Source organism: Amblyomma americanum, chromosome 1 (genome assembly GCF_052857255.1).
Source record: "Amblyomma americanum isolate KBUSLIRL-KWMA chromosome 1, ASM5285725v1, whole genome shotgun sequence".
Lineage (NCBI taxonomy): Eukaryota > Metazoa > Arthropoda > Arachnida > Ixodida > Ixodidae > Amblyomma > Amblyomma americanum.
This window is the reverse complement of record NC_135497.1, coordinates 455,028,344-455,040,347: the sequence shown is the minus strand read 5'-3', so window position 1 is coordinate 455,040,347 and position 12,004 is coordinate 455,028,344. Positions and strand designations below refer to the sequence as shown.

General features: G+C 51.2%; 1 protein-coding gene across 1 annotated transcript; it reads right to left on the bottom strand.

Annotated features, from left to right (window-relative positions):
- Window positions 1–1,702: 1,702 nt before the first annotated feature.
- On the bottom strand, window positions 1,703–2,337 carry LOC144125837 (importin-7-like). Its single transcript, XM_077659562.1, has 2 exons — window positions 1,913–2,337; window positions 1,703–1,790 (listed from the first exon to the last, which is right to left on the bottom strand). The coding sequence occupies exon 1, from the start codon at window positions 2,335–2,337 to the stop codon at window positions 2,017–2,019; it is 321 nt and encodes a 106-aa protein (XP_077515688.1). The 3' UTR covers window positions 1,703–1,790; window positions 1,913–2,016.
- Window positions 2,338–12,004: the final 9,667 nt, after the last annotated feature.

Sequence of the window (12,004 nt, the reverse complement as noted above, 5' to 3'; positions counted from 1 at the left end):
ACTAGTGAAGTAGTGCTTTTCGCACTAAAACCCACTGTACGACCGATAATATTACAGGCGGCATAAAATATTTGCGGACGCTCTGTACTGAAAACAGTAGTGCTGGTGCTGACTGATCGCACTTAGTCACGCAAGAATCCTCGGGTGCCCGAGAGGCGCACCTTAGACAAGAGCGTATCTGATCGACGCAGGCACCCACATGATATAACCATTGGCCGTTAACATGGGGGCTACGGAGGGCATGTTGTCGACGTCGGCACCAGCTGAGGCCGGCTTGTTCGGCGAACACCACCGCCACGCGCCCGCGAGTGATCCGCGAAACGCCGCGAAGGGAGCGGCCCTTTCGGGGGCCAGTGGCATCCCTGCCTAAGAAGAGCGTCGCGCAAGCCGCAATTGGCGAACAATGGCAGCGAGCAGATTTCCGCACGCTGACACCACGTGCGGCGCACGTCGAAGAGATCACTAGCGGCGCACGGCTGCGGACCGATGCCAGGCTATGGCGCTCCCAGTGGACACGGTGAAAAGTAAAAAGAAGGAGGCGCTTTTGTTTTCCGTCTTTTTTTTTGAGCCAGGAAAGGCATTCACAGGAACGAACTTACGATGGCTGCGCAAGGAAAAGCAGGTTGATCCCTGTGCACGACATTGACGCAAGGAGCGTAGGCTGTTCGCGACTTCGAGGAACGTAGTTTGAGTCCCGACGCCGTCGTGGTTCCTGGAAGTCAGACGGTGCGCGTCGCACGAAACGTGGCATCAACGAGCGCGCGTGAACTTCGAAAGCGCCACGGCGTTGCCGGTCGCGGGACGTCAAGCCGCGCCAGATCGTGCTTCGCGGAACTGTCTCCTTGACGTCACGCCATTCGGCTCTCGCTTATATTACGCGTTTACTCGGGCCGCCTGAGCGCGAAGCAATTTAGACCATATTTATTCTGAAGCCTGGCCGCAACTTTTTCTTCCGGTATTGTATCAAGCGAGATAAAGGAGAAAACAGAGGCGCTCTCCCGACACCGGCGCGAGAGGTTCGTTCTCGTGGGCGAAGGCCTCGGCTCTGCACACAGTGTCGAACGACGCGAGCTGGATTTCCAGCGTTGGCCGCGGTTTAGTGCGAAAACATGCCACTGCTGCGCGCCAGCGAACGTCGACGCTTTTGTACACGGTGGGAGCGTAAATCTGCGATAACTCGTAAAAACTGGTCGAATGCACAACAACCAAAGCGGATTTACTTTTCGGCGTGAAAATAATACGCTGTAATTGGCCGCTCATGTATACAGACGTCCACTGTGCAGAAAGGTTCAGGAGTATGTAAATAGAGAAAGAGAGCTTAAACACATCTATGCGCGGGAAGATTATCAGTAATACGACGGCGCAAACTAATGCGCACGTGCACTTCTCTCGACTTCATGTGTCAGGGGCCAATTACGTCAGTGTAAATGAGCATGAAGGCAAACTATTTGACAGAAAGCCTTTGAAAAATTTTCAAGAATGCATTCTTATTTTATAGGGCCACTTACAATCACGTAGTCAATAGTATTAGCATATTAGTCGCACCTAGTGTCCACAAGCAACATTTCAGTAATTGTGTGTGGTTTAGGAAGGTTTCACGCCAACTTCTCAATCGATCAATTAATGATTCGAAATGAATATTGAGTACTGAGCATGCGCAGTGGCGTCGTGTGCGCCGCCACAAAAGCCAGTCCATGAGCGTTCCGTTTTCTCGTGGTTGGTCATGATGGCGAAGTCCTCCTGGATGTCGAGTGTCCCCACGGCCAAGCAGAGGATAGCAGAGGCACGGTCTGCATGGACGAAAAGCAGCGGAGCATGAGTGCTTGGAAGCAGGTAGCAAATACTAAAGAAAAAACAGCAGAAGAAAAGATAGGAAAAGCAACAGTAAGGCAAGCAGAAAACGGAAGCTCACCGGTAGAAGTTGAGCGGCTAGCGGAAGAGTGTGCCACCAGAGCTAAACGGTGGGGGCAACGTCTGGTTCTGGAACACGTATCCGCCACTCTTCAAGATCCGCCTCTACTCTGCGGCGGCGTTCCTCTGGCCGGCCAGCACGTTGGCCTCCAGTGGGGACCTCTTCTGCTTGACGGACTGCGGGCCCGACGTCAGCGCACCGAACCACATGGGGTCCGTGTTCTGGATGCCTCGCATGACCTCCTTGGAGACCAGGTACTCGTCGACAGGGCACTCCTCTTCGTCGAGGGGCGTCGTGGTCGGCTCCATGCCTTGCTCGGGCTTGACGCTGTCGACGGCGTCGTCACGAAAGGAGGCTGAGGGTTCTGGAGACAATGTGCCGTGCCAGCCTCGCTGGGCAGTGCTAGGGCTCGTCGGCGGCCTCATCCTGGTTCGAATCTTCTTATTCTTCGTCCTCTTAAGGGTCGAATCGAACAGGTCTAGCAGCGCTTCTTCTTCTTTTGTCCCGCCTCCGGCCTTCGACGGTCGTCGTCGTCTTTTGTGAGCCTCTGGTTCCGGTTCCTCGAGATCATGTTCAGCGCGAATGAAGGTTGTTTTTATGTAGGGCCATATTTTTGGGCCCTGCATCAAGCCACACTTCCTCGGTGGCCGTAATCCTACCCCCCGGTTTTCGACGTGAGCCTATTTTTCACAGCCTGTTTGATTAGCAGTGCGATTTCTGAGACCTTGTGTTCCTTCGCAACTTTTTCTCGTGGTTCATAACTCCGTTCCTTCCAGATCATCTTTCCGTCTGCCTTTATTTTTATTGCCCACCATTGGCAGAATAAGCGTTTATTGCAAACCAAAGCTTGTGTTGTTTAACCTAGCTTTCATGTCCTGTGGTCCGTGTTCTTGTTTAAAAGGGGTAGAAACACAAAGTTCATGGTGTCAGTTTTTCACCTTGAAAGGGGTCTGTACGCCTGGTCATCGCGAAAATGAGGTCCTAACAGCAGTGTGTAGGGTTAATAATTAATTACAATGATTTTGTACCGCCAGTTTCGGTCTCGGTTGGCGCCAGCGCTCAACACCTTGACATAACGGTCGACCGGCTACCTGCATGGACTACCACAATACTGATGCTGTCGGCGTCACCGGCAAGTACTGGTTTTTCCTGTGAACAAGCACTGGGTTCTGTGACGTCAATAAAATTGGGGCAAGTGCACTCTGAGGTTATTATTTGTAGGTGGAAAGGCCGAGCGGCTCCTCGGACAACATTCAAAATCATACTCAATTATGTTCCACTCAACGCCTGCGGCAGAAACATGCTAGAAGGCATTTCGTTACGCCCACAAAACAAATCGCATCGTTTCGTTCGAAATTTTGTGTCCGTGCCCATTTAAAGAAACTGTGAATTGAACATGAACGTGAGGTTATGGTAAAACGAGAAAAGCTTGCCTTACGCTGATACATTGGTATGATAGCATCAAGCGAAGCATAGCAACGGCACGAGGCCTAGGGGAGATATGCCCGATGCCCGACCCACATATGCATCCGTTGTACGTCGCTCGGCTGGCTACGGTCCCGCTATTCCGACACCTGCCATGAGCAGCATTCGCACATGTCACACAACCGCACCTGGCTCCGCTGTTCCCTCGACGTCTGTTGTAAGTAGCACCACCCCATTTTATGCAACTGCCTCTTCTACAGCTCAGCCACGTCCTCGGAAGTCAGATTTGTGGCGTACACCGGACCGTAGGCCTCTCTGCTACCACTGTGGGGAGCCCGGTCATCTCTACGAGCATGTCCGTACCGCCAATTGGGTCTTCGCGGTTTCCGTCCTGTCGCACCTTGTCCTCATAACGGAGAGCGATCGCCTGATATTGCGGAGAATCTCTGGGCGCGCCAGAACCTTGTTTACTCTGGAAGGCGCGAGTACCGTTCGCCTTCGCCTCTCCGCTATCGTGCGTCCAGCCCCGGCCGCCAGAGTAGTTCAGCTGGCCGTCGCTCGCCCAGGCCTCGTCGGGAAAACTAACACCAGCGACCTCTGCGCGCAAGGCCGCTGACGTCGAGTTGTGTCAAGATCCTGCATCGCGGAACCATCGAGCCGACGATACCTGGACCGAGAGAGGCAGAGACAGTACCCGATACGCTGCATCCGATTTGGGGGTGATAGTTGATGGCACTGAGGTTACCGCGCTGCTCGATACCGGTGCTGATTATTCCATTCTGAGCCGTGCCTTTGCTGGAGACCTTGAAAAGGTTCTGACACCGTGGACGGGGACCCCCATGCGCACCGCTGGAGGCCACTTCATTTCCCCTGTTGGCAAGTGCACGGCTCGGGATAAAATTTGTGGTTTCACGTACGTTGCTGAATTTGTCGTGCTCTCTGAGTGTTCCAGAAATTTAATTCTGGGGATCGACTTTCTGCAGGTGAATTGTGCTGCGATTGGCTTTACGGACACGTCTCACGTTCTCGACCAAACAGGCCGTGGCCCGCTTTGACTCCTGAGATCCTTGCAGCAACGCTCTCCGCATTGTCCAGAATAACGTCACTGTGCCGCCGCGGTACAGTGTCCTGGTGCTCGTGCGGAACGACCATTCCACGACTACGATGGCCTGGCAGATGGCCATACTCCACTGCTGTTTGAGCCGGGCCTTGTTGTTTCCTGAGGTCTCGTCCAACTACGTGACAGCCGTACCAACGTCCTCCTGACCAACTTTTCCAACGAATATCAGCACCTCTTCAGAGGCACGGCTATTGCCTTCCTTCACGACGTTGCTGAGGTCCCAGGTTTGTGCACCGTGGGAGGACCCACTCCAGATAATGCTGCCCCACACCAAGCTCTTCAGTCAGCCAAAATAAATCCGGCCTTGGCATCTGTTCCGAAGGATCGTCTATCGGACCTCTTGGCAGACTTTGCGGACTGTTTCGCTACGTGTTCGAAGGTCGGCCGCACTCCACTCGCCAAGCGCCGTATCATCATTGATGCGACTACGCGACCCGTCTGCCAGCGCCCCTACCGTGTTTCGCCGATGGAGCGAGAAGCCACTGAAAATCAAGTTGCCGAAATGCTTGCGGACGATGTCATTCAGCCATCCACCAGCCCAAGGGCATCGCCTGTGGTTCTTGTAAAAAAAAGGACAACACTCTGCGTTTCTGTGTTGACTATCGGAAACTTAATACCGTGACCAAAAAGGACGTTTACCCACTGCCCAGGATAGACGATGCGCTCGACCGATTGCGGGACGCCCGATATTTCTTGTCCTTAGATCTTAAAAGTGGGTACTAACAGATCGAAGTGGACGAAAGAGACTAGGAGAATACAGCTTTCGTGACGCCCGACGGCCTCTATGAGTTTAAGGTGCTCCCATTTGGTCTGTGCTCAGCACCGGCCACGTTCCAACGCATGATGGACACCATCCTCTCCGGCTTGAAGTGGCAGTCCTGCCTGGTGTACCTGGACGAGGTCGTTAAATTTTCGACCACGTTTGACCAACACTTGGAGCAGTTTGCATTGTGCTGCAAGCACTCAAATCCGCACAACTCACCATGAAAGCCGAGAAATGCAATTTTGGCTTTGAAAAACTTCGCTTTCTTGGTCACGTTGTCAGCGCACAAAATGTTCGCCCGGACCCTGACAAGACCACTGCCGTCTCCGGTTTTCCACGCCCAAGTGACAAGAAGGCCGTTCGCGGGTTCTTGGGTCTATGCTCGTATTATGGGCGCTTTGTTCAAGATTTATCGCGATTCGCCGAACCGTTAAACTCACTGACCCGAGACGACACGCCCTTCGTGCGGAGAAGCGACCAAGAGGCTGCATTTGTTGAGCTTCGCAACCGTCTACAACGTACACCGATACTCGCCCATTTCGATTAATACGTTGCCAAGGACATCCACACTGATGCCAGCAATGTCGGCCTTGGTGCGGTACTGATCCAGTGGCAAGACGGTGCAGAACGGGTCATCAGTTATGCCAGCCGAACACTTACGCGCGCCGAGACCAATTATTCTACGACTGAGAAAGAGTGCCTTGCAGTGATATGGGTTATCAGCAAATTCCGGCTGTACCTCTACGGGCGACCCTTCCGTGTGGTAAGTGATCACCACTCCTTATGCTGGCTGGTGAGCCTCAAAGACCCCTCAGGACGCTTGGATAGATGGAGCTTACGCTTGCAAGAATACGACTTAACAGTCGTCTACAAGTCGGGCCGTAAGCATCAGGATACGGATTGTTTGTCGCGTGCGCATATCACAATCGGTCCCGAGGAACACGCCGATGATTTTTCTTTCCTGAGCGCTATTAGTACCACTAAAATGGCACAGCTTCAGAGCGCAGACTAGGAGTTCGCGCCCCTCATCGATTACCTCGAAAGTGTCGACGCTCCCATCCCGCATGTGTTTCGTCTTGGGCTCCAAACCTTCACTTCACAATCTGGTGCTCTCTACAAGCGCAACTTTTCCAGCAATAGAGAAGCGTTCCTGCTTGTCGTATCATCACAGCTGCGGCCAGATATTTTGAGTGCCTGTCATGATGCACCCTCCGCCGGCCATCCCAGAGTAAGTCGTACATTGGCGCGCATTAAGCAGAAGTATTATTGGCCCAGGTTACTGCCATCAGTGCGGGCCTACGTAAAAACATGCCGTGACTGCCGACGTCGCAAGTCTCCTCCGTTGAAACCAGCCGTATTTCTTCACGCCGTCGAACCACCGAAGACCCCTTTTCACCAAGTGGGCATGGACCTCCTTTGCCCTTCTCCGAAGTCTTCATCTGGAAAGCGTTGGATCGTCGTTGCCACCGGCTACCTGACACGGTACGCTGATACCACGTCTCTTGTCAAAGGCACTGCTGCTGAAGTGGCGCAGTTCTTCGTACACAACATTGTCCTGCGTCATGGAGCCCTCGCCGTTGTTGCTACTCACCGGGAAACTGCTTTAACTGCCCGCTTAACCCACTCCGTAATGATTCTGACGCACACCAGTCATCGACGTGCTACGGCCTATCACCCACAGACAAACGGATTGGTAGAGCGACTCAACCGCAGTCTAGACGACATACTTTCTATGTATGTTGACGTCGAGCATCGAACTTGGGGTACCATTCTTTCGTACGTAACGTTTGCCTACAACACCGCCCTGCAGGATACATCCCTACTGACCGCCGTTTAGGTTGTCTTCGGTCGTCAAGTGACCACTCCGTTGGATGCTATGTTGCCTGTTGACTCCTACTGCGACTCTGACGCTGACCTCGACGCAGACACCTTCGTTCAGCGTGCTGAGGAATCGCGGCAATTGGCAGGCCTGCGAATTAACCGCCAACAGGAGACTGACGCCGCTAGGTACAACCTCAGACGCCGCTTCGTCAGTTACGCGCCTGGAGACTTGGTGTAGGTGTGGACACCTGTTCGACGCCGCGGTCTTTCTGAAAAGTTGCTGCGCAGAAACTTCGGCCCTTACGAAGTAGTGCGCCGCATCAGTGATGTCACGTAAGCAGTTACTCCCGTCAAGCGGCTTGCTCATCGCGCCGGTCGTACCGTACTGAAGTCGTGCACATTGTTCGCATGAAGCCTTACCACGACAGTCTCCCTGACTAAACAGCGGTTCACTGCAGCTGTATTTTGCTGATATTTATTTCATAGCCGCATCGTGGCGATGCTGCAGAAGAAGAGGCAGTGACACGTCCCATTGTGGACGAACAAGAAGCGCGTGCATCTGTAGAGAAAGAAGATGTTCCGGTCCCGCTCGCGTACTCGAACCACTTAGGGACCGACACAGTTTTAAGTCTCGTCTCGGGAGGTTCTCCTTCAAATTGCCCGTAACAATATTATTATGAGATATGATATTAGCGGCAAAGAACTATAATTCTTCGTTGACGCAATAAATCGCGCATAACTGGCTGAAGCGAAGGTCTGCAGTGAAACCTGGGTACTGTCACGCGTCCCTCCACGTGACCAGATATCAGTATATGTAGCGTGACGGTTGGTGTTCTTTTACTTTATTATAACTGAACAGAGTTGACCCGCTCTTCAGTGTGTCTTCTAATATAAAGAAATTTTACGTTGAAATTTATAACCGGAAGGCGGCTGCCACGAGAAGATTCCAAAGAATGCGTAACACGAAACTTGCCAGCGGTGGCATGTGTCAGGAGAAGAGCTGCGCCCAAATTTCGCATTACCGACTGTCGTAATCGTTTGTCCATTTTGCGTACCTCACGTGACCTGAAGCTCAACTACCCGTCACAGCCGTGGTTCGACTGATGAATCCAAAACTGAAACACTTTCAAGAAGAAATAGAATTATAAATTATTTAGCGGTCGCAGAGAATACGACGGGGTGATCCGCGTATACCAATGTCTAACGTGTCGTTAGAAAAAAGAGACCACGCAAGCAAAAATTTGCGGCCTATAGTCTTTCAAATGTCAGTCTACGGGGGACCGCTGACCTTTTTCGTGAAGAGGCCTATAGTCAGTGCGCAGGATACGTCTGTACGATTTCGGCGATTGCGGAGGTCGCATTCACATGTGTTAGCGCATGCAAATGACCGTCGGACACAGTTCTGTCTACAGTGACCTCAAGGCGATGATTGCTTACATTGCAGGACGCGCGTACAATAAGGGAGAAGTGCTGATGTGACCCGGTCCTTCAGAGCAATTCTGAAGGCAGTCAGCAGCAATCGTCGGCTACGAAGACAACACATTTGGCTGTTTTAATTAATGTAAATGGTATTTATAGATACAGACACTTAAAATCAAGCATGATGACAGCGGAGGAAGCGTGTACATTTAGCTGAAAGAAAACTGTCCTACGCGAAGCGTTTCCAAGACTATCGTAGTGAGAAAATGAGTAAAAGAGTAACTCACGAGCAAGAGAAAAAAGCCGATAATTAAGACAAGGACATCCCACCTAGCGCTTTATTGCATGCAAACGAGCAGTGCTCTTTGTGGGTAGCTATGTACAGTCTAGGCCGGCGAGATCCTTGTGCTGTCGCCCCGTCAGGCTGGGCATTGCCTAGGCGTTCGGTTTTTTTAGCAGCATCGGGATGCATGAAAAATAGTTGGCCAGTTTTTAACCATGGTTGTACTCAGAGGTCAAGGGATAGCATTTTGGCAATGACCTGGGCCAAATGTGAAGATCGTCATCGTGTCGGGCATGCTCTGTTATGGTTGAACATCAATTATGGTCCAAATCGGCCAAGGTAGAATTTCGGGGCCGGGCCAGGCCAAATTTTAAAACTTTGGAAACTACCGAGAATGTTTACCATATTTGAATCAGTGCGAAAGCACGACTTTGTGCTACATAAAAGACAACGATAGAAGACAACGACGGAGCAGAAGGAAGTTGATGAAGAGGACACTCTGCAGTGCCCAGCGCGAGAGTGTGGTGCAGTTTAACTCGAGGCGTGTTCGGCTGCGGCGATAGGCTAAAAGTTGTTATTCAACATTAGTTATAAACTTTTAGGCTATCGTCACAGACGAACACGCCTCGTGTTAAACAGCACCACACTCTCGCGCTTTGCATTGTAGAGCGTCGTCTTTATTAACTTCCATCAGCTTCGTCACAGATGCACGAACAGAGAAATGGTCGTAAAGGGACCTGTCTTCGCGCGCGCGAACATATGTAATGTATACTTGATTTCAAAAGTGTGCTATTTATTTCAAGTCCTTTCGTGCTCTCGACTTATCATGCAAAAGTTTCCTCGTCTCTTCATAGCTTTCGTTTGGCAGTATTCATGGGAGAGTACTAAACATGATAATCTATTTGTACGTTTGATAAAAAGAGGTTTTTCCTTGCCACATTTGTACGTGAGGCAAGTGTTGTCAAGGTTTGCTTCTTCGGGATCAATACGGCCCTTTCCGGCGGGCTTTCATTCAAGTGAGGATTTCTTCGGCTTTGCCGACTTATGTTGTTTCCACTGTCGAGGGGATGCAATACAGTGCAAGTCGATTTTTGAAAGGAGCGATCTTTGCTTTCCGGTTTGCGAATACTTGCTTCTGTTTGAAATGCTTTTCATATGTTACAAGTAATGTAATTGCTCATAGACTTGCTTGACTCAGTCTTCCCCGACTCAAAGTACCGATCTTTATACTGTGGAGGCCACGGAGAAGTTTTAACATGAGTAAAGAAAATGATGGGGCCAACAGGAATGAAGGCATTTTTCTTCAAGATGCACACTGGTACGTTGTCGGTTAAAACATGGATGGAGTTGAAGGGATTGCTTTTTACCACAGGGAGCTGACTTCTTGATGTGTCACAATCCAGAGTCAATCGAACACGTCTTAATTGATTGCTGGAATGCGCTGCTCTTTTGGGCCGTGCTACAGCGGACAATAAAGAAAAACTTACCCTTGACGCCGTATGGGATACGATTCCTCGACGTTTAGCCGGATCTTCATAAATACGATGTAGTCTTCCTTTTTGGCCTGCACAGTTGGCGAAGTAGGATGGCTGTACGACACTGCGATGAAAATGTGCGGTCGTTCCGCGATTTCTTCAAAGAAAACGTATTTAAGCCGCGTGAAGTTTACAAGAAGCTATGTTTTGGAGATGGAGTTATCAGTTTTATGGGACAATTGTGTTCCTTGTAACGGTTCTGAGTTTCTCATGTAAGCGAAGCGCATGTCCGCTCCCGATGCTTGGCGGTGCAGTGCAGAACATAATTTCTTTGCAATCTATTGCAAACGGTCGGAGCAGGCAATGAAGAGAAAAAATGTGGCGGTAGACTAGTGGTTTCGTGCAGCGTCCGGTGAAGCTGATTAGTTTGTGCCCCCGGGTGTTCGACTTCCATTCATGGGTGTGATTTTTTTCTGTTGCTGTCTTCTACCCTTGCTCTTGGCTTATTCTGTCCTTGGCCAGACTGAAGGTCAAATTCAGACAGCCGACAGGTCACGTGTTGTTGAGCGGGGTTGGTGGATCGAGTAAATCTATCGCTCTAAAAGCGTGTCCGCTTATCGCAAAATTCTGAGAGAACTCGCAGACTGGCTATCACCAGGGGACAGAAAAGGGGCTTTGACAGCCCCATTACGAGGGCGTCCATTTGAAGTTCATCGTGGGCTGGCCCGCCTGGATTCCGGGACCTACAAGGCACAGCGCAGGTTAACCCTCCTACTTTGCGTATTCCTGCACTCTTTGACAGCCTTCTGCAACGCGTCCGTGATATGCCCGTCGGATCATAAACCTGCAGCTGCAACGGAACATGCAGGTACTACGCCTGTGCATGATCGGCATTCACGTGCAAGAGGACGGCAAAGCTAATCACACAATCTCCTGATGCAACAAGTTAAGGTAGTCACGCTGATTACGAGACGCTTCACAAGCAGGCGGTGGGGACTACACGAAGCGGATTGCACCCGCATTACAAAAGCTCTGCTCTATAGTTGGATCCTCTGCCGTATCTCATTAGAATTGATTAGAAACCGAGATCAAGAAAAATGACATCCTCCTTATATCCGTGTACAAAACGGCTCTGGGCCCTCATCCGTCCTTACGCCCTGGTTCTACCGGCCGCCCGCACGAAACAAAGCATATCGGTACTACACCCTTTAGACTGCAGACTACACTCTCGTGAGCCCCCCCTCCCCTCCTCCCCAACATCTAAATCTCGACCTTCCTAACGGATCTGATCACTCATCTCCGTGCCTTCGATCCCGAGAAACATGCACCCCGAACGGCACCACGAATGATGCACCACAAGGGCTCAGTCACTGACCCCAGGATATTTGAAAATGGGATGATGCCTCGCTCTTCTATGCCGAAGAAGCGGGAATTGCTGTGTTCACCAACCAAAAAGGTACCCACTAGCTGGAAGTCACGCTCCGATCTACATCTCACGTCTTGAAAGACACGCTGTAGCGCTAGCATTGCGGATGCCTCTCGCATAGCCACCCCCCCCCCCCCCCCCGTTGAAAATTCCAGCAAGTCTTGGTGGATTTTACGGTGGTGACGCTGCAAAAAAAGATGGGCACATTGGATGTGTTGGTTTCCATGTTGGAAGTGTTGGTTTCCATGTTGGGCGCTGGTGGAGATATGCTGGACGCTGGTGGAGAGATGGTGGATGCACTGAGGGCGACGTTGCGCCACGCTGGACGCGCTGGAAATTCTTATGGCTGCATTGGCACAT

Bases quoted from the DNA above. Each gene is read 5' to 3' on its own strand.
- LOC144125837 (XM_077659562.1), bottom strand. From the start codon at position 2,337: ATGAGGCCGCCGACGAGCCCTAGCACTGCCCAGCGAGGCTGGCACGGC.